Source organism: Tauraco erythrolophus, chromosome 13 (genome assembly GCF_009769465.1).
Source record: "Tauraco erythrolophus isolate bTauEry1 chromosome 13, bTauEry1.pri, whole genome shotgun sequence".
Taxonomy (NCBI): Eukaryota; Metazoa; Chordata; class Aves; order Musophagiformes; family Musophagidae; genus Tauraco; species Tauraco erythrolophus.
This window is the reverse complement of record NC_141477.1, coordinates 16,786,894-16,809,432: the sequence shown is the minus strand read 5'-3', so window position 1 is coordinate 16,809,432 and position 22,539 is coordinate 16,786,894. Positions and strand designations below refer to the sequence as shown.

The 22,539-nt window shown below is 43.0% G+C and overlaps 1 protein-coding gene across 1 annotated transcript; it reads right to left on the bottom strand.

Annotated features, from left to right (window-relative positions):
• Positions 1–11,346: 11,346 nt before the first annotated feature.
• ESX1 (ESX homeobox 1) lies at positions 11,347–20,061 on the bottom strand. Its single transcript, XM_086619760.1, has 5 exons — positions 19,962–20,061; positions 19,657–19,873; positions 19,512–19,557; positions 13,193–13,479; positions 11,347–11,888 (listed from the first exon to the last, which is right to left on the bottom strand). The coding sequence occupies exons 1-5, from the start codon at positions 20,059–20,061 to the stop codon at positions 11,663–11,665; spliced, it is 876 nt and encodes a 291-aa protein (XP_086475886.1). The 3' UTR covers positions 11,347–11,662.
• Between the last annotated feature and the right edge of the window lie 2,478 nt (positions 20,062–22,539).

Sequence of the window (22,539 nt, the reverse complement as noted above, 5' to 3'; positions counted from 1 at the left end):
GGCATCACTGCCCTCACAAAGATAATCCCACTGGGCAAATGTCTTGGATTGACTGAGAAGTATTTGCCAGAGTTCACATTCAATTCTTTGTTTCTTGCCATTGCTGCTTCTGCTGTCCCAGGAGTTTACCCTTAAAGAAGTAGTATCCTGGCTTCCTGGGTCTCGTCTGTTCCCTGCTAAACTAAGCAAAACAAGTAGAGAGAGGAAGACACTAGTACTAAAGATCCCTTTTGAAACAGAAATGACTTGCTTAAGAAACAACTCTTCCAGACTGGAGGCTTCTCTATTAATGTCACATACTGCAGTGCCCTCTGACTTGCTTTTGAGAGGGCATGTTTACAGACTGGCTTCAAGGAGCGAGGATTCAGGAGCCTTGCCGATTCAGTGTGCTGATGTCGTCATCCTTGAAACGTTGCTTGGCTGCTCTGTGCTCAGAAGTGTCTTCTCATGCCCTTTTAGTCTTTCTAAACAAATCCAGGTTTAACTGAGAACATCGTTCTCTATCCTGGTAAAGTTTCTGGAAACTTTACAAAGGGAAAGGTACAGTCAGTATTTTGAAAGATATATGTATTTTCTGCTATAATTAGGTGGAATATGGACATAGCATTATAGGTTCAATTAAAAACATGTCAATAAAAGGCAGTTGTGTGCTACATAAAAGATTATTTTGTTGAAAACTGGCCTGAGTTACGACTGGTTTATACACATTAATTTGCTTTGTACATACAGAATGGAGCTGATTGAACAGCACGATTGTCTGACAAGAGCTGAAAAGCAGCACTTGCTGTAGGTAATTTAAATTGAGCCCTATTATCATTTACAGATTTATTCTGCTTAGAATCAATAAGATGAAAAAGGGTCTGAAAGCTTTACGCTAATGCTAATCACTTCTGGGTCAGTAACTCCTTGTGTTTAAGTTATGTATTTCTTCCCTGTATTTACAGAGCTACTTGGAAAGTGAAATATTTAAAATATCTTCCACTCAAGAGAATCTTCCCACCTTTTCTACTTCGCTGAGAATTCAGCCTTGATAAATATTCTGTTGTACTGAAAAAGTTCCCCAAGAGGGAAGTGACACCAACCAAAAGGACAAAAGAGATGCTTTGGAAAGAAGTTGAGCACAGAGTGCCCTGGAAATTTTGTTATAAAGCAGCATTCTTGGTGGCTGGAGATTCGACTTGACCCTAGGATGCATAGTGAAGCTGGGTTTGACTAGCTGCAGTCATTTTGCTTTCCACCGTAACAACAATTTTGTTCCTGGAAAATTTATCTTTTCAGGTTAGAGAAGTATCACTGTGTGCAGACAGAACAGAAAAGACAAAAGTGAGGCCAGAACCAAGATGATTTGGGTGTAGTGATGCAATCAAGAGGGAATACAATGAAAAGAATTTATATGTATCTAGCAGAAAAAAAGATAAAAAGACCCCAAAAATTCAGCTCGGAAAATTTAATTGTCCAGTAAGACCTTGGTGGTTGTCTTTGGGGCTGCAGGCAAGGGGCAGAGGTGTGCTGTGCTAAAGGGTTGTGTTTGGCAAACTGGAGGAGAGCTGATAAGATCTTATGAGGAAGAAACCTAAACACAACATCAGTCTGAGCCAGGAGCCATGGTGGAGTTCCCAGTCCTCCGGATTTGTTTTTTCCCTTCTAAAGTTCAGGAACTGGTCCTAAAAGTATGGCTTAAAGAGAAAGGAGGGTGAGGAGGGAAGAATAAAAATTATTTCTGTTGTAGTAAAGATGTCTACTGCACTAATGCCTAATTATGTCATTTATTGGCTCTGCAGAAGCAGATGGACTGCATCCCCTGCAAAGAAGCCAGGAGGGGCAGCAAAAGAAGTGAACTGAACTGGGTCTCTTTAGGAATCAGCTTTGCAATGGCATGACAGAGCTTACTGCTGTCTGAAATCTCTGACTTTTCACACAGAGCAGCAGAGAAGAGATGGTATCTAAGCGATGCTGCTGTGAGAAGGGTTCCTTGAGTCTTAGTTCTGCGGTTTCTGCTGACTCGGCCTCTCCCAGCTTTGCCAGGAAAGATCAGTTCTGCAAGTTGAGAGAGGATCCAGGTGATCCCTTCTGAAATGACTGATGTTGGGCATTGTGCTACAGCAGTGCTGCATCTCGGGATGCTGGTGGCACTGCAAAGTAGCAGGGTGAGCGATGCTCCTCTCGCTAAGGACACTGCTTTGCAGACAGGGCAGAGTGTGGCAAAAGGATGAGATGTCTTGCCTGAGGTGTGTGGAGCTGCAGAGACAGAGCAAGAAGTAGAATTAGTCTTTCAAGACCCAGGTGAGTGTCCTGGCCTCTGCACCCTGCTCCATCTCTGTTCAGATACAGGAAAGTTAGTTCTGGATGATTGAACCATCAGTGCTATTACAGCTATAGTCCATTGTGTACACCGCTGTTGGAGCTGATTGGCAAATCTTTGTTATTTCATCAACAAAGTGGCTTTCCCTCCTCATACTCAGTTTCCCCGAATACTCAAGAGTACTACTTCAGAGGTTTAACTTTTTTTCTTTTAAAGTGTTTTTAAAAAAAACATGTTAAAGTTTTCTTGTATTAAAATGGGCTGGAGCAGCTAATACAATCTCTTATAGTAAATAGCTATAAAAACATCAAAGGTTTTGATAACTGTTAGCTGTATATTTTGTAATGCCTATTGTATTTCCATTTTGTTAGTTCTATTTAAAGAGCAGTATTATCATGCCCCATTTCCTGTTAGATAGTTCTATTTGTCTGCTCTACAGGAGGCAGGGGATTTTAGGTCCAAAAGAAATTATCTCTCAGTAAATTACTCCTAACTCCATTATGGAATACTAAGCACTCTCCTCTTACTGTGTGAGCAGCTTGAAGAGATAACATTGCAATTTATTTATTTGTTTTGTCCCATGTATGTGGGTGACACATGAACTCATCTGAGCAGAGACGGTGATAACTGACAGGTACATTAGATCAGTCACATATAGCAAAGTTTACTTTGATTATGTAGTAAGTGTCAAGATGTACAGTAGCTGATGTCAGTTTGATCTCTCTTATAGCACAGAGTGGCTTGGCTTTTTCACGGTTGAATGGACACTAATTTTTGTCTAATAAGTAAGCTATCAGTTGAGTGTTTTAGAGAGTGGCCAGAGTTTTTTATCCTACTGAAAGGGAAACCATTCGTGAAATTATTTTAAAATTTGTTTGGATTGCTTGTTGTATTCATTTTTCTCCTTCTAAAGTCCCCTGTTTACTCAAAGGTGCTAAAGGTACGATATTTTCTAAGGACCCGCTGTGAATCTATTGCATTGCCTATGAGATCTTTCCATATTGAAATAGTAGCAGAGAACAGAATATTTTCTGTCTGTTTTGATGTTTAGCTGACAAACTGCAAAGTCTGTATGTAACACCCTTCGAACTTTAAAAGAGGGAGAATAAACAATGTTCTGTTATTACAACCTCCATCCTCTCCGCTGTAGGTAATGTAGGAATTATCTAAGACTGTAACTTTGTAGGTTTGTTTTATTATTATTATGCAGCCATGATTTCAGTCGAGTTGTGTTTATGAAAATAACTTATAAAAGTACATTTTGCAAGGCATAAGGTAACTGATTAATAATAAACTTAAAAAACCCCAAACAACCAGAACCCCAAAATAACACTGGCAAGCTCTGGAAGTGAGGAGTAATGTTCTGGGTTGTCTAGTATGGCTTAGCCTCCTCCAGGAGAAACAGGTATTTACAGTGAATACTAATTTCTAAATTCGGGGGAATATGTCAATTAAAAAACCCACCAACTTTCTGGCTGTTACAAGTATGGTGGTAATTATTAACACCTCTGAACCCTGTGCCATTAACAGGGTACGGCAGTGGGACCAGAAAGACTCAGTTCAGTGTGGTTAGATCTTCCGTGCTTCTCACTGGCAGATTGAGCTACTTTAGCTCTGATTAAAGTGATCCATGGCTCTTACTCAGCCTGGTGTGTGTGGAGCCAGGTGTTTTCTTGTTTTTCTTTTTTTTTTTTAATTTTTTTGTGTGTGTTTGTTTTCCAGTCGAGAAATGTCATCCTTTTAGATCACTACTAGTATATAGGAACTTCCCATAAAAAGCACTTTTTTATTTGGGATGCCAGGAAGATTAACAGTGAATGGAGACCACCTAGTCAAATGCAGAGTGCGAATGACTAGTTTTTAAGTAGTAACAATGGGGATTTTGAGGGTGCTTTTAGATTTTCTACAATAATTAAAGCTTCCTTTCATTGACAGGTATGTTGTCCTTAGATATGCCTAAGTCTCACAGGACTGGGATTTGTACAGATGTCCAAACGGCCTGCACTATTTTTTTATTTCTCCAATCAAAGTGTTCTTTCAGAAGCAAAACTGCTGAACTCTTCAGCGTTGAGGCTGTGAATAATTTCACATATTTGACTGCAGTGTAGACACACATTTTTGTCTTGAACGTTTTCAAGAATAACTGTTCTTGAACTAGCACCTTCATAAGGTAAAATTCTGCAATGAGAGTCATTAGTAATGGCCATGTCTGTGCTGGAAACCATAAATGAGGTTGTTTCCTGCCTTCTCTTGGACTTGGAATGAGAAATTGAGAAGTGGATTGAGTTCTTTTTAAAATTGAAAATTTTGTGTGTACTCTAGTAATGCTTGGAGCCGCTTTTTTACTATCTTCAAGGCTGTGCCTTGGCAGTCCTTAGCACTTGCCATCTACTCGGGGAGAGTTGTTAGTTGTAGGTCCAGGGCTGGGCTCAGAGCAGTGCACTCACCACAGTCCCAAAGCAGAAACCCTGCTGTGGAGCTGTGAACTGAGTATGAATCTCTTCCATCTGTTCCTCTGACCTCCAAACGTAGCCCACTCACTCCTTTGCTCTCTCTTTGCTTAGTTCCGTACAAAGAAGGTGAAGGCTTGTAGCACCACTGCTAAAACACCACCTGAAAACTTTATTGCTGCAGTCAGCAACTTCTCTACTAGTTCAGTTTGAGAGAGCACTAACAGAGGTAAGACTTAGATGTTCTGATAACTTGCTGATGAGAGTGTCTCCAGGCTCTTCTCATACATTAACATTGCAGCCTGCTTCACTTCTCTTCCTATATTCACTTTGGGATATATAGAAAATAAGGCTATAATAATGCTGTCCTTTCTTGTCTTCTTTCACAAACATTTATCCCATGATTTTTTATGAGTACCAAAATCACCCTGGAGATAGGGCAGTCTGTGGATCAGCTTCTATGAAACTAGAAAACTGAAATTATTTTGTTTAATTGCGTGTGAAAGTCAACTTTTGTCAAAATCTCTAGCTGTGACTGGGTACTTACAAAATGCAATGTATTCTTTTCTTTAGCAGATCACCTAAATACATTTTACTAGCAACCCTTTTGAACCAGATGAAACTGTAATTCAAGCTGTCTTGTCTGCTTCTGCTTTAGTTCACAATAATGTCACTGTGCTGCTCATACCAAAGACTGAAATTTTTATCTGTAACGGCTACATCAGATTTTTTTGTCCTAGTTTTTCTGCAGATCATTACTGATAAGGTAGGTTTTCTAAAATTAAAAAACCCTAACACAACAAACAATAATCCCCCATTCAGTATGTATTTTTAATGTAAAAGTTTTGTTACTCCATCAGTGTGACTTTGCAAGCTCATCCCAGTCTTCCAGTGTTCAAGGCCAGGTTGGATGAGGCTTTGGGCAACCTGGTGTAGTGGGGGGTGTCCCTGCCCATGGCAGGGGGCTTGGAACTAGACGATCTTTTGAGCTCCCTTCCAACCCAAACCATTCTATGATTCCCACCAGCCATTGCAGAGCAATTCTCCAGCTGAAATACAGGAAATGTTGCTGCAGCCAACAAATGAAGTTAATTGAGAGTATTACGTTCCTTTCAGGAATTGTGCCTTGGCATACTGCTTGACTGATTGCCTTCAATCCTTGGAGGTTAACCTCACGCTTTTTAGCAAACTGAATACTTTAGGGGGTGAGGGACAGCATGGCGAAGGGATGAAGAGAGGACAAGCATCTGGGAGAGCTGGCTTCTCGCGGGTGCTCTGCTGCTGCCATGAAGTAATGCGTTAGCTGCTTTGTGCTGTGGCTCCTTCATCTGCAGCGGGGACAGCCCTATCCCCAGGGCTGGACGGGACAGGAAGGATGTCCGGGACATCGTCCAGACCTGGAAGCGGCATATAGGCTGTGAACGGACAGGTTCTGTATGGGCAGAAGGAAGAGCCTTAGCTACAGTCAGGTATTTCTTAAGCCATGGGGAAGTTGTAGGTGCAAAGACGAGCTTGTGACCACCCTTTCTTGTAAGTACTCATCACTGCACCGGGTGTCCATACCCGGGTGCTGCCACGGGGCTGTGGGGTCCCTGCTGAGGAGGTTCCAGCCGCCCTGCCGCAGGGCACAGCTGAGCCCCTCAGCCAGGCTGGCGGTGCCTTGGGGAAAGTGTGTTTAAGGAAGGGCAGAACGCTGCTGTCAGCGAGGGGAGAAGTGTGAGAAACAGCCCCCGACACCGAGGGCCAAGCAGGAGGAGGGTGGAGGCGCTCCGGGCTGAGCTGGGACTGCCCTGCAGCCGCGGAGGGACCCGGGGGAGCTGTTTTCCTAAAAGGAACCTCAGCCGTGGAGGGCCCGCGCTGGAGCGGGGGCTGGTTTTGTGTAGATGAAGGCAGGCTGTAACACAACCCACTAGCATGATTTCTTTGTAATCCATATGTATATGCTTGAATATAAAGTTTATAGAAATGGCCTGTCCTTAATTGCATTTTGTGCTATTTGAGTGGTTGTATGGGTCGAGTAAGCGTACAGGTGGCATGCATATCATCACATGCTTCTTCCTATGTGTATTTTGGTCGTACAGCTTCCTGGGAAGCCGTAACTCAGACATTTGCTGGTAAGTGTAATTACATTGCTAGGGATGCACTATGCACAGTCTCTCTCTCCCTTTTTTTCTTTTGGCAGTCTAGGCTTTATCTAGTTGTGATCCATGGCATTTAGTGACAGAGTTGAAAATTAACAAGTTGTTAAATATCTCAATAATAGCAAAAAAGAGGAAAAAAAAAAAGTTCTGCCTTAGGGAAAATCATCTGAGGTTTGGGGATGTTTTTCCCTTATCTTCCTTTTCCTTTGGTTTTAGGCATCTTTTGCAGGATGAGCCAGTGGAACCAAATTATTACCTGGCTGGAGGAGAGAAGAATTTTTACAGAGAAATTCTTATTTACCTGATTTAGATTAAAGTCAGCAGATCTCTGTTTCCATGTGGCAGTGCATTCGGATTTATTGTTCAGAATAAGGAACGAAAGAAGTAACATCCCACCCTATGTTTGGCAAATTGCGGTGAGGACCCCATTGCAAGCTGGTGGTTTACATCTCATATAACTTGAAATAAAGGAGTCACTCACACATTCATAATCAATACAATTACTTCTACTTTACATGAATTAAGTATGGCATTACCGTTTAGGGCATTTGTATCCCTATTCAGAGCACTTCTTCAGTATTTCAGCCCCACTGATGGTAAAGGCAGGTGCATGCCAGTTACCCATAAAACCAAGGCAAAGCTCTATGGGGAAACTCTTTTATGTCCATCTAGATTTGAATTTGTAGTCCATTTCCAATTACTGTGCTAATTGTTTAAGAGATTGCTAGACTAAAAAAGTTTTTAATCACTAATCTGTTTTTGAAAGGAACTTATGGGCTCAAAACCTGAACTACATACTTCTTAAATTAATTTTCTTCATGAATACTTCTTTCTCAATACAGATTTGTGAGTCAGAACACCCTACTGTGCTTGTTTCTTTGTCTTTTCTTCAAACACCTGGCCTATTATTCTCCTTTTTTTTTCCCCCCCAACAAAATTGCTCTTTCTTTGTAGGCGAGGTTCCGATGATACTATGTCACTGGAAATACGGAAATTCACCCAACGTCCTATGTTATCAGAACTGAACTTGGGTCACAAAACAAACTGAACAAACCTGACGATTTAGCCAAATGTGAGCACTCCAACAGAAATATTTATGAACATTTCTTGAAGAGATATCAATATGCTGCAAAGTCTTCCAACAAAACACCTCAAAAAAAAAGTGACATGGAGGGTAATGCCAAGAGATTTAATTTGGAGATTGAGTTTTTTTTCACAGTGGGACAGTGGCAGTAGAAAGTGAATAGGAGTGGTGGTGTATTCAGATCTGTGCTGCTCTGAAAATCCTCCCCTACATTTTCACTTTCAGGAAACCCAGACAAACCCAGTAAAACATCCAGGGCTCCAGGCCTACTTCAGTTGGAACCTATGCCAGGAAACCATCTTGATGTCACCCAGAGAAGAATTAGGCTGCAGCCCTTCTTTATTCAGAAGAGACCACAGGGTCCAATCCTGCAGTTTTAATCCAGATCAGTGCAGGCTTTGCCTAAATTTCGACTAAAGAATTCAGTGCAAGATAAAGTCTTGGGAAATAATTGCAACGTTCAGTGCGAGAAACTCTCTGTAAAATGGCTGGCCTGTTTAGAATGTGGGATGCTGCTCTGCATTGCCTTGAGAAAAGCTTGGAAAGTAAATGTCCCTGCATGGTTTGTGGTAGGAGTGTTGAAGGGTTTTCAGTTAAATGCTCCCCAACATTTTTTAAAATGTAATTTTAATACTATGTCCATAACAGCTTGTAATTAAGCCTCTTTATTTAAATTTAAAATAGACTGAGTAAGTAAACCTTCTTCCCTTGGTGTGATATTTCATTATAAGATAGCAAGAATTAACATAAAAAGCTTGTTGAGTTTTGGTTACAGGCGCATTCTGATTCCTAAGCTGCTTTCAAGTGTTGTCCTGCATATTTATTTTCATAACATCATTACCTCTCACAGCTGGCTTTTCAATTCACATGAAAGAATGGAAATTTCTTGGAAGGACTCATTAAAACAGAAAAAAATTAAATCAGCTTAAAGAAAACCTCTCTGCATTTCAAACTAAATCCAGAGGAAACACCAGTAAGCTGTATTCTCTACCTGTACCCATTGGGAAATGCTAATGATTGCAGACACCATCTTCCACCCAAATAGCACCGGAATGGCAGTTCCTTTTTAATCAGTAACGTAACGAAACAGGAATGTACTTACCTTTACAATTTCATGTGTCAAATAGGACACAGTAGCGTGAAGCCACAGAGCCGTGCGTAAATATACACTGATGCGTAGCCTGTCCCTGCCTCAGTGTGACAACATCAACAAAGGCAGCGGCCACAGCTTGCGGCGGCAGGGCAGTGGTACCAAGCAGGGGCTTGGCTGTGGTTTCAGTAGGAGAGGAGAGTGTCTTGGAGGAAGGGTGCCCTCTTGTAAGGAGAATTAGGAAAGAGCAACACCAAATCAATCCAGCAAGGGTTTAGGAGCCAACCCTGCTGTCCAGCCCTACAGTTCCCAGAGCGGCGTTAAAGCGGCTGGGTGTGCTGGGTAGAGGTAGCAGATCCTAGTTCTGGCATAAGCTGTATGTAGTGCAAATGAGTGAAGGTATTTGCCTCTCTGTGTTAATTGCTGTCCCTGAAACGATTTCTGTCCATAGCTATGGGAAAAACTTCGTTGAGTGATGAAAGTTATCTCTGACGTAACTGCTGAAATCAAGGGGATTTTAGCTTGAGAATTTGATCCCCAACCTGACTGAGATCTCCGTGGTCAATGATGAAGATTTTTGGTGATTACATAGGACCTACTATTTCATGCAATGCCTTAAAACAGCTTTCAGCAGTTATTTTTCACATGCTGCTTCTGGTGAATTTGTCTAAGAATATAATTTGGCAGAAGTACCTGGGTTTTATTTTTATTGCAGAGTTCTTTTCTGAATGGCTCATGGCAAATGCAGGACAGTTTCTGCTACTTCAAATGAAACGGTGACACAGTCCCCTTTCCCCTAGAACCTGCTTGTATTGCAAGAGACACCGACAGCAAGGAAAGGTGCCACAGAAGCTTCTACAGACTAGAACATGAGTTGTGTAATGACAGTTTTCAAGCTATTAACCTACTTAAAAGGTTGATTTGGAACAAACTCAGTGCTTGAGTGGCTACCATGTTGTGCTGCCAGTTGGCAGCCTGGGCCACGAGAGTGGATTGCTGGAAGAAACACTCAAACGTTGTGCGAGGGGTCCTGGTTACATCACTTCTGAAGTCTCCTGCTGCTTGACCCACAGTGCAGGCCTGTACCTAAGTAGAAGCTCAGAGGAGCCTACAGAAGCAGCAGTTGGGCACCTGGAGCTCTGCAATCAAAACTCTAGCCTTGAAAACATCTGTGTAGTCTTAAGAGTAGACCCAGAGCTGCTTTGAGAAAGAAGTTCCAAAGTACACAAAATCTTTTCAGTGTAAATATAAGTGTTTGAGAATAGTCTTGAGGAACCAGGCAGCATCATTGGAAGAGTTCCATGTGGTCCCATCAACCCACAGAAACAGAGCCTGCTTGGACCACTGCTACAGATGTGGGAAGGGTAATCTTCATGTGTAGTCAGCTGTTGGCCTTTCTTTTGTAATTGCTAAGCAACAATTAGCATTTGTATTACTCCACCATTTGCACAGTTGTCATTTTTGTTTAATCAGTCCTCACAACAGCCCTGTGAGGTAGGTGAGTAAGCTGCAAAAGGAGGGTACTACTTACCCCCTCACTTTACACTAAAGCATCAGACCTATAGATGAGATAGTTGTTCTCAGTCCCATTTCCTGGATAGGGAAATTCAGCAAAAACTTTAAAATGACCTGTCTGAGGCCAGAAAGGAAGCCCAGGATTTTGATGACTTCCTGCTCAGTAAGGTGTCTGTTTTCATTCATTCCAACCTCAGTCCAAGGGAGAATTTAACACTTCACGTTTAGTTTTCACTTAAATTCTGGATCTACTCAAAGCACGAAATGTCTGGAAATGTACAAGTAATCTGTTAACTTACTGGTGTGGTAAGATGTGCCACTAACCATGCTAAAAGTATTCAGCAACCTCATACATACAGCTACGAGCTACGTACTGCTATGTGTGTACATGCATCGAGAACTACACACAACTTACTGCACACTGATAACCTACTTTCACAGGATACAGTTGTCATATACAAAGTCTAAACTTTTTTAATTATTGAAACATTGCCACCCTGAACATAAAGCAAACATTTTAGTTTGAAACAAGGTACCCTTTATACAAACCTAGTTCTGAATCAAAAGCCTATAGTGAAAATAGTCCCCATCTCATTCTCCTAAGTCTATCTAAAATGCGAGATTTCACTGGCATTTGCACTTCAACATGAAGCATGGTCTCAAAGTTAGTAACTGCGTACTGATTCTTACGTCTGCATGTAAGAGTTCCTCCTGAGAAACGAGTTAAGAATTGCTTACAAAACTGAAGTTATTCCTACAAAGAATTTTGAACCTTTGGACTGGCATCTGGTGAGTTTGGGGATTTCAAAGCGTCAGATTCACGTCAGCCTGAATTACAAAGATGAGATAGTTCCTGCTTCTATTTCTGTAGTGCCAGAAATGATACAAACCAATTTACTACCTGATTTTGTGTTATAATGAGGGAAACCAATTTTTAGTCCGATACCGAAGATGGAGGAACTACATTTCCCTGTGTGTGTGTGTTTTCTTTCTTTTTTCAAATGTGTCTCTCGAACAGGAGCTACTTATTGGAGAAGGCATTCACTCTCCCCTCGGTGGCTGTAGTCTGTGGGAGAGCTCCTAACAAAGTTCTTTGTTAGTGTTTGTAAGACTGGAGATGAGGTTTAATTGAGGGATTTGTGCTGAATGTTCTTTCGCTTTGAGCCTTAGTGCTGCAATGCTTGACGTTTTCCTTTCAACTGCTGCTGGATCAGTGAAGGCAGTAAGAGCAGGGTCTGACGGGGGTCCCGGTGCTTTCATTAGAACTGAAGCTGTTGTCATGAGAGGATTTAAAGCATTGAGAAACCTGTATTTGAAAGAAGTCAATATTATCCACATTAAGAATTGTTTTGGAGAACAAGTATTTACTGAGTTGCAGCTTCCCCCACCCAAAGCATTAGAAAAAAATGTGCCAAAATTTCTAATTTCTTCCAAATGTACGTTTTGTTTTCCGGAACATATTTTAGTTTTATTTTGCATTATAGCGTCTTGCCCTTAAAAAAAACAACCAAAAAACCCCACCCCAAACAAAAACCCAAACACTTTTAACTAAAATAAGAGAGATGATCAGACATGGCATGCAGATACCTAGAATAGCAACCATTTGCTTAAATCCTAATGCTAAATCCTTTCTAAACAAACTTTGGATGCTGTAGATCAGCCTGTTCTCTGAAAGCAATAAAGCACCTTATAAAAAGGCTAATTTATGTGGCTGTTTATGCAGCCAATTCGTTCAGACAAATTTATTCCATGTGAAAAGCAGCATTTGTCTGTCTGTTAATGTGGAACTATGATACAGGCTATAATTTCAGCAAGAGGAGAGCACTGTCTTCCTTTTTATACCTATCTATCTCTCCACACCTATTATATGTACACACACACTACACACATGCTTGTTTCCTGTCTTACAGGACACACACTAGAGAAGCAGCATTTTGCTAATAACTTTCAGGTTGCCAGGCAAGAAAGCCCAGACAGCAGGTTCAGCTGCAATGAATTGCTGGAGTTCAAGGTGTCTGACTACAGAGAAGGAAAGGGGGGCTAAGTGTGGGCTTGTTCTGCGTGCTGAGAGCATGTCACCTGCCGAGGGAAAAGGACTGGCTTTTAGTGGGATGTATAAGAATCAGGAATCTCTCTCTCTTTCTCTCAATCTCTCTCTCTAGAGCTGTGTCACACTTGCACATGCAGCCAGGCTCCTGGTCTCCTGAGAAGGAATGTCTAAGACCTTTATTCTGTCAAGTCACCTACAAGCCATGTCTGTCTGCAGTCCCATCTTTATGCTGTATAATCTGTGTCAGTCTGTGAGATAAGGGTGGAGCTGGAGCCACCTAGATTACAGCAGTCTGTGTGAAGACTAGAGTTCAATGAGACCAAAATTTCAGTAAGTATGCACAATTGTTTTTCAAAGAGCAATCACATGTAAGTTTTTACTAACACGACTTAAAACTAAATCTTGCTCTTCCTAATCAAGTGATACTGCACAGGAACTAAGCCCATTTTAGTAAGTTTATCTCTGGGAGTGTGTCTATTGAGAACATGTGAGTATCAAACTAACAAAAATGCAGCATTTTTTAACAGTTTTGAGACTTAGAAAAAAGTTGAATTTTATACCTTCCAAAATGTGGATTTAAAATAGGATTTCTGAAGAGAGAAGTCCAGGTAAGGCTGCTGAGGCCAAATGGCCCTAAGGTTGATGGACTAAAGGCTGGAGACATGGATGGCACAGCCAATGTTGGAAGAGGCATTGACCTCCACGTGTGATCTAGGAGGGGAGAATGACTCAGTGGAACATCCAAAAATAGACCAAGTGGGTGCGTTAAGGAGATTCCTGGAACAGTCCCCAGAATTTCATTTTTTTCACGTTTCCTCCACTTTGCCCTTCTGTTTTGGAACCAGACCTTCAATAAGAAATTATAAAGGCATTAGCTGAACTTACTCTGCAGTTTGTCTTACCAGTTACTACTGCATGCAGTGATACAGGTGGCAAAATATTTACTGTTAAACCAAAACCCACTTCTTTAGTTTTAAAGATCCATTCATAAATGGCTTAGTGGGTTTATGAAGAAATAAATGTTATAAATATTGCAAATTTCGCTACTCTCTAGCTCTGACTGAATAGTCCCACATATTTTAAAGCCATTGTAATATAGAAACCTATCACCTGAGAACTCATGATTGGTTGACAAAAATGATCATTCCTCCTTTCACAAGCTATTTATTGAAAATTAAATTTTGTCAGAGCCATTCAAGAGGTGGCTATTTCTGTATATACACCTCAGGAAGCAACTTAATCATGACTGTAAGAGCAACTAGGTCAAATGGTGTGTGCTTTTTATCTTGATAGCTGCACCATATATTTTTATACAGAGGTTTCAAAAGTAAAATGAGAAGCTTTTGTTATCTCCCATGAATGCAAACAGCATGTAGTTACATGAAGGTGATTAACTGAATTGCAGCGAAAGCCAATACTAAACTGGAAAATCTAGTAAGCAGTATTAGAACAGGGTATCAAGCTGTTCCTAAAGGGGCTCTAGCTAGTGTTGGTTTTGTGTAGTAAGCCTTTGAGTATATTGCCTCTTCAAGCCTGACTAGTCATTATTTTAGCCCATTAAACATCTGTTAAAGACTTTAGTCAATCAAATCTACAGATCGGAAAACTTCACACTGTTATTCTTTAGCATTCACTGAGCAGAACCTTTCAGACCCAGGAAGGCAGCAGAAAGTAGAGTGAAGAGCATCAGCTCTAAAACAAGGGAGAGAGGACCTAAACCAAGGATATTTAAAAATGGATGCTGCCGAGGTTCAACACTCAACATCCGAATGTGCTCCAGTCTTCTGGCCCCCTCTGCAGTGGAGGCCACTGAAGGTGGATTCTGAACTGGATCTGGATTTGGAAGAAAGGCATTAGCTGTGGCCCATCATCTCATTCAGCAGTCTGGTATATAACTACTATCGAAATTCAGTGAACGGCTTGCAAGCACGTTCTATGCATAATACTTGAATGCACTAATCAGGATTCAATATTTAGTAGAGAGTGGTAACACAAAAACAGGAGTGAGTAGAAAGACCAACTTCTGTCCTGTACAGAATTGTGACTTTCTGAAACTTACTTCTGATTTAGGACAAAGGTAAACTTCAAATATGAAGGTCTTTTACCATACAATGTAGATAACTTCTTATTAAGAATCTAGCAAAGCTGCTAAACCAAACTAAAATCATAAAATTAAATTGCAAAAATTCAAGCCTTAAAAAAATTACAACAGATGCTTAGAATATTTATTCCTTTGGTATTAGTATTTCTGAAATAGTAAAATTCTATAGAAATCTGTATTATGACAAAATCTTTGGATGCAGAAGTTTTACAGATGCATGGAGGTTTTTTTTAATAGTTGCTTTTTGTATCTGCAATTATATTTCAGTCAAAAATGTTTTCAAAAAGTCTTATATTTCTATTGTGTAACATCTAAAAATCAGGTTTTGAGGGTTCCCAGTTTCACTGCGCGCTTTAATCTCACACATGCCATATAACCATTTCCAGTGATACAACTTACCTTCAGGTTCTTAAATAATATTAAATGTCTTTGGAACGAAAGCCCTCTGCACACCAGGGTGCTGATAGCCAAATCAGAAGGCTGTAGCATGCCACATCCTTGCTGTCCTGAGTTTGATGTTGTTCCTATGTACGTCAGTAACAACTTGCTCTTTCAAAGAACTCGCTATGGGGTTCTTGGGAGCCAGCTCAAGAATTACTACTCTAGTCCTTTCATTACATATATTATCTTTACGCGGGGAAGTTGCTGTCCTCCTGGAGGAGGGGTTCATACCCTGAGGGTATGTACGTAGCGCAGAATTGTCTCACTGTGCAGGCAGTTGGCAGAGGGAGGTGCCCTTAGAATAGAAGTCAGAACATCAAAATTTTGAAGATGGTACTTAAAATTCTTGAGTGCTCTGACTCATTTTTTGGCCATTTCTCCAGCAATCGCAGGCTTTAAATGATCAGGTGTTTTACAAAGGAATATCTGAAGCAGCGAAACAGCAGATGGCTATGCCTGCATGACAGTGAGGACTAGACACTCAGTCTGTATTAGTCCAAGACAGGGTCTGGTCAGAAAAATGAACTCAATTACTGGGATCAGATGACTTGAAATTGCTGTTAACCAGTAATCCCAAATATTTGTAAGTGGAGTTTAGCTGAGATCTCACAGGAGAAGACCACCAACTCAAAGGTGTTAAGTGTTTTCTATGAAAATAAAATCCAATTAAAAAGAGAGTGAACTGTTTTACACTGCAGAGATGCAGATAAAGCGTTTCCTAAAAAGCATAAAACAAATGCTGCAAAGGTATTAATTTCCTTACTAAATCTTAGCATTGTTGTTCAATCTGTTTGTCATAAAGCAGCCTAACATGAAATGAGATGTCTGTTTCCTGCTTTCTCTTTCCTAAAGCGAATCCATTTCATCACTCAGACATGTGCTTTGACTGCAAAATAACTTTTTTAATGTTACAGGTGATCTTGGGTTTACAGCCATACTTATTTAGTAATCTCTCAGATTTTGTGTTTATCAAACTGGAAGGAAATACCAGCATAGATATCTAATAATTATCTTTGGAAAAAAGCTGGATTTCAGTTCCTTACTGGTGCAAACTCAGCAATACAAGTGATGAAAGGAGCAGAGGCATGCTTCATACCTTACAGTGACATGACAAACAGCTTTCAAAATTTAGTGCGTACATTATAGTCATTAACATTCAGATTAGTCATCGTGAACCTTTTGTTAAGCAGTTTTCCTTTGCTTCCAATAAAAGGCATAACTTGCCTTCACTCTATCTTCAGACAAATTTGAAATGCCAAACTAAACATAACAAACTGCTATACCAGTTTTAAGATTTTTACGGTATGACTGTAATATCAGTGGTAAAATACTTTGGAAAAAAATGCATTACTTGATACTCAAAGATGAATTTTAAACCATCAAGTTTGAATTGTATGCTAAATATTACCCTGATTATTTTTGTAATTACTAACATCACACATAGCTGACAAAAGAGGTTTAGGTCTTTTAAAGAAAATGGTGAGCATATAAAATTTGGTTGCTTTCTTGCTGTAATTTTCTTTAAAAATGCATCCTGTTTAATTGATGTAATAGCTAACAATGAAAAAAAGACATGTAGATGTGACTAACTGTATCATGTTTCTGCTGTAGCTGAATAAGGAATCATAATCAGAAAACATGACAAGGATGCTTAGATCAGTTATATTTGTAAGCTAATGTTTTAACACTGATGCAGTTTATGGTACTGAAACACCCACGTAATGTTTCACTCCCCACATTAAGAAAATAAAATATTCCTTTAACTTTTTCTTATTTTCCTCCCATCCTAACAATATGAATTAGGAGAAGCAGAACGGCAACAACAGATGCAAATGCTATTGAAGAGCATCCCAACATGACTTCAGATTATGGAAAGGTTTTGCAGACTCTCAGACTATGCCTTTCCCAAGGTAAGGAAGAATACAAAGGTTCTCGCTGCCATCTCCTTTTCTCTATACAAGCAAAGAGTGAGGTTGGGTGAGAGGGATCTCTTTGAAGTGATACTAAAATGAGACTAGGTTCATGGGCAATTTTTCTTCTTATTTGTTCATTTTCATGTAAGACTCAAACTGGAACAGTGAGGGACAATGCAGTGGCTGGTGCCCCTTTCAGCTGGTTGACGGATGGCTCACCCCAGAGAAGCAGACCTCAATTTGAAAACACACTGAGGTGAAGAAATGGTCTGATCGCAATTGGTAAGATTAGTTTCCTGGGTGCACACTTGAGTAAATAAAAAGATACCACTTTTCATGTCAGCTAGTTTAGCCAGGTACCATGGGAGAGGTATGGAAGTCTTCATTTCACAAAGGACACCATACAGAGCATCTATAAGCACAGGCATACGAGGTAAGTATTTGGGAATTAAGATAGCTTGTTAAGTACAATGCATCACCCTCTATATAGCAGCTGTTCCTATGCATCCTCTTCCCTCCAGGTGAAGTCGTCCCTCGTCTACCATGGGATAAGAACACTTACACAGGCAGAGGCACTGTTCACTGGAAGCTCACCCCAAGCAAACTGTGCTGACTGTGTACTCATGCCCAGGAGACTTGTGTTCAGATTTGACAAGGAGTAAGGGAGTGCAAGGAACAGCTCTGCTATACCTTCCATCCACTGGGGATACATCAACTCTGCTATTTCGCTTGTTAATTCCTTTTTGACTTCATCAAACCTGAAACATTTCCATTTCTCTTAGATGAGTCATTAGGAGAAGAGTTCCTCTTTGCCACCTACCATTGCACTATTCCTCCACAGGTCAAGCAGACTACAGAGCGAGTACCCCACAAAGTGAATATGACAGTAACAGGTAAGTTAACAGCTTTTCACCCATGTCCTTTCCACTGCTAGATGCCATCTGTTAATTGCCAGATATTGGGGTATTTCAGTGACTAGTGGTTTTAGTGATTGTTGGTGGTAGGGAGAGGGAAGGGCACATAATTTCCTCCAAGTCCACAAAAGAGAGATGAAAAGTGCATCTAGGTATTCTGAGTCAATTAAGAAGTACTATTCCTACTTCTGTCCTGAAGATGGTGCATATTAAAATAAAAAGCTAAAAACCTTACAGCTTTGCAGACATTAGCTAATGTGAACCATCGCAGATGCAGTGACTGAAGTTAATGACAACGTATACAAACAAGGATCTGGCATTTGCCCAGAGAAGTTGTGGATGCCCCATCCCTGGAAGTGCTCAAGGCCAAGTTGGAGGAGGCTTTGAGCAACCTGATCTAGTGGAAGGTGTCCCTGCCCATGGCAGGGGGGTTGGAACTAGATGATCTTGAAGGTCCCTTCCAACTCAAACCATTCTATGATTCTATGATTCTATGATCAGCAGTGACAAATCTAAGCAGGAGTGAGTAGTGCTGTCACGCTGAGCAGCTGCACCAGCTCTCAGTCTTTCACAGGTATCACATACCCAGAGCTGTGCTGGAACAGCAGTCCAGGCAGTATCTGATCCGCAGCACAAGCCAAATTTAGTGCAGTTGTCATTTTGAGCTTAAAAATACCTTCAAAGCCTTCACACCTTTCAAAATAACTTTTTTTTTTTAAGCTAATGTTTCTGTATAAAAAGGGATTTTTAGCTTATACAAGAAATTAATCTACAGAAACTGCTTCTTAAGAGGTTTTGTTAAGTATCAGTGCTTGGAGTCAGGAAAAGCTACTGGGGTCATGAGTAGTTTAGGCTACAGGATGATCAGTGTCTGTTTCCGTATGCTCAAGTTCTATGGGCATTGCTGTTATTCCACCCCAGTTAGGCCATGAAATTATCCTGGATAGTGCCTGCCAGTCACATGAATGTCAAACGAATCTTTTGTTTTAAGCAGTCATTCAGAACTGTGACTGTTTTACTGAGCTAAGAGCAAGGAAAGGGTGCCAGCTTCTCTGAAACCTAGGTAGATAACTCAGGATACCTCACAGAACCCTCATTTGCTGTAAACCAACTGATTTTATTTTTTTAATCCTGTTTTATCATCTCAAAACTCAGGAGACAGTACCTGCCTTTAGGCCCATGAAGACGGCAGCAAACGCGAGTGTGAAGCGCGACCCGGGAACGTTTCTCAGCTGCTGTTTGTTTTCCGGTCGCTGGGAACTTGCCAGTTTCTCCGTCCTTTAGGAACTAACGGGCACGGACGGCAGCCGGCACCCCCGCCTCCCTCCTCCCTCCGCTACCTCCTCTCGCCCAGCTGAGGAAGGGGGATAAAGCGTTGTTTTTAGCAGCTGCCCGCAGCCCTCGCGGGGCGGTTTGGAGACCCGAGACCCGGCCCCCAGCCCCCGGGAGGGTCCCTCGGCTCTACCGGCTCCACGGAGGAGGCAGCCCCGCGCCGCGCCCCGGCACTCACCTGCACCCGCGCTTCCGTCAGGTCCAGGCGCACGGCCAGCTCCTCTCTGCGGGGACAGCACACCGTTAGCCGCCGCGCTGCCTCGGCGCGGCCCCGGCCCGGCCCGCCGCCCGCCCGCCCGCCCTCTCCCGCCGGCGGCCGCTACCTGGTGAACACGTCGGGGTAGTGGGACTTGCGGAAGGCGCGCTCCAGTTCCTCCAGCTGGAAGGTGCTGAACGTGGTGCGGTACCGCCGCTGCTTCCTCTTCAGCGGACCCGGCGCCCCGCCGCCCGCTGCCGCCGCGCCGGGCGGCCGCCCCTCCGCCGGCTCCTCGGGGGGGGCGCGCGCTCGGCCGGGCCGCGCCGGCGCCGCGCGCTCCTCGCCTGGGGGGGAGGGGGGAGAGAAGCGCGGAGTTACCGGGGCGAGCGGGGAGCGCCCCGTCGCTCCGCCGCCAGCCCCGCCGCCCCTCACCGTGCCGCCCGGCGGCGGGGCCCCGGCCCAGGATGCTGTCGATGAAGTAGGAGGTGAGGAGGTGCAGGGCCGGCGAGGCGGCGGGGGTCGCGCTCTGCATCGCGGCGGGCACGGTCCCCGCGCCGCGCCGGGTTTTATTGGCGCGGGCAGCGCCCGGCTCCGCGCCCCGGCATTAGCATTTCATTAGCGCGCTGGCGTCAAGGCCGGGGGTGGGACGCGCCGGGTCCCGCTCGCCGCGCAGGGGCCGGGCCCGCGGCGTCGTCCTGTCGGGCGGGCGGCGAACCGCCCCGTCGGGGCTGCCCCGCTGCGAGCCCGCCCCGTGGCCGGGCGCTACCCCTGGGCCGAACCGTGCGGCGGCCGCTCAGCCCCGCTCCCGGCCGGCGATAACTCTTTAAAGCCTCGTTCGAGGGCGCGGGTTTGGAGCGGCTGCGCTGGAGTCGTGCCGGCGCCCGCCGGGATGCGGGAGGGTCTCGCTTGGCCCGTCGAGAGCTGCCGCTGCTGGGTCAGGGCTCGTGTTCATCCCTGGCGCCGCTGCTGGGAAGGAGGGAGCGAGGCGAGACAGCACCTGCCAGAGCTCGAGGGGTGCGAGGGGAAATTCGCTCGCTTACATGGAAGGAGAAGGGTCACTGGGCTTTGGCTCTGTTGCTTCTGCTGAACTTAAACTTGTTGAATTCAGGCTTTTAAGACTGACCTTGCAAAGTGCCGTGTGCCGACAAGTGCAGGGGAAGCACATAAACCATGCAAGATTGAGCCTTTTTGCCTGGAGACCTTTAATTCCACTCCTGCTAGAATGCCGTTGTTGGTGCTGTTACAGCAATGATTCCTCAACAGGAGGTCTGGAAACTATTTCCTACCCGGAGAGACTTCCAGCAGTTCTATGATCTTGCTACGATGTACTGCTAGAGACTGACATAAATTAGATGACAAAATGACTTCATCCTGTGGTCTAGATTTGAGGGGGATGAGAATGAAATAGCAGTTTCTAGAGAGTCTTACAGAAAGCACAGCAGAAAAGGGCTTAAAAAAAAAAGGTAATCCAAAAACCAGTGGCTGAAAGCTGAAGCCAGACAAATTTAGATTAGAAATGAGGCATAGATATAAGAATCGGTGTGTTTATAACCAGCCTTTGAAACAACATAGCTGGTGAAGTTTTGGCTTCTCTGTCTTTGCATCGAGGCCGAATGGTTTATGTTTTAGCTGAAGACATAAAGGCAGTCAGTGCAGAGATGCTTGTTGGATCTGTGGCCTGTCTGATACCAGATGTCTGGATGAATAATCTCTTGGTTCCTTCTGGCATTGTAGTCCACAAACAAATGATTTTTTTCGTTTGTTCTCCTCTCCTCTTACCTGTCTGAGGCTGTGTGAGTGCTGTAGTGCTTCTATCTTTGGTTACTGACAGACCTTCTTCTTGCTGTCTCACTGCTCCGCTGCAAGGCTCTTCATTGAGTCAGCCTTCAACTTTATTCCTTTTGCTACAAAAATTGTGTTTGGCCTGAAGCAATACCTTCCTGAACCCATTTCTGTATGAAGCCTTCCATGAGAAGCTTTGGGAAAACACTTAGTGATGCTAACTCTTGAAAAAGTAGGCTGCCTTTATGAGACGTGACTATATTTAAGGGTAACGTTTACAGAAAGTGTTTTTTTACTTAGAGTTTTCTTGACCTTTCCCAGATTCTTGTGCTATTCAGATCCTTGAAGCTAAGCTTCAAACCTCAGACTGCCTTTTCTCTGGCTTTGTAAGGTCCTACTTAGGTTTGTTGGAGCATGTCATCCGAGAACAACTAAGGTCATAGAGCCATACAACAGTGGTAAGTGCTGAGGGGAACACAGGAAGGCAGAGAGAGGTCACATAATTGAACTCCTGCGTCCCCAAACATGGCTGTAGTTTTCAGCTGGGGACATTTTAGAGAAGTAGGGTTTGGAAGTCATCTTCCCTTTTTGAGATGCGTATGGAAAACACAAGGTCCATCTGTAGCCTTTTGGAGGGGCCGAGGGCTGGGCATGTGCACCTCTTCAACTCAGAATGGAGAGAGAAAATTTCTCCATCTACCACGAGTTTACCTGGCATACTGAGGGAACACAGCATACCCTGTGTTACGGACAAAGGCTTCCTGCTGCATAAATTCCCTGGGTGGTGTGGGCCTTTGGCTGAGGGAACGCAACACTTTTTGACACAGAAGAGCTTATGTTAAATATATGAGTTTTTTTTTTTCATACAGATCAAACAAAATTAAATCATGGAGTGGTTTGGCTTGGAAGGGACCTCAAAGGTCATCTAGTTCCAACCCTCCTGCCATGGGCAGGGAAACCCTTCACTACACCAGGTTGTTCAGAGCCTCATCCAACCTGGCCTTGAACACTTCCAGGGATGGGGCAGCCACAGCTTCTCTGGGAAACCTGTTCCAGTGCCTTAAATACTTAAATTTCTCCATGTTCACATACAGTCAGGTGTGTGTTTCTTATGGTTTTGTGACTGTACCATAAATTTGCTTTTACTAACAGATAACCAGGATGTGTGTGCTGTAAGTAGTGGAAGTATTGTACAGGTATTGCCTTTGCCTGTTGGGAGTGACTGTGT

Coding starts and splice junctions, on each gene's coding strand:
- ESX1 (XM_086619760.1), bottom strand. CDS start 20,061: ATGCAGAGCGCGACCCCCGCCGCCTCGCCGGCCCTGCACCTCCTCACC. Junction 19,558..19,656: donor TACCCCGACGTGTTCACCAG/GTAGCGGCCGCC, acceptor CTGTCCCCGCAG/AGAGGAGCTGGCCGTGCGCC. Junction 11,889..13,192: donor TTAAATCCACATTTTGGAAG/GTATAAAATTCA, acceptor TTTCAAATACAG/GTTTCTCAATGCTTTAAATC.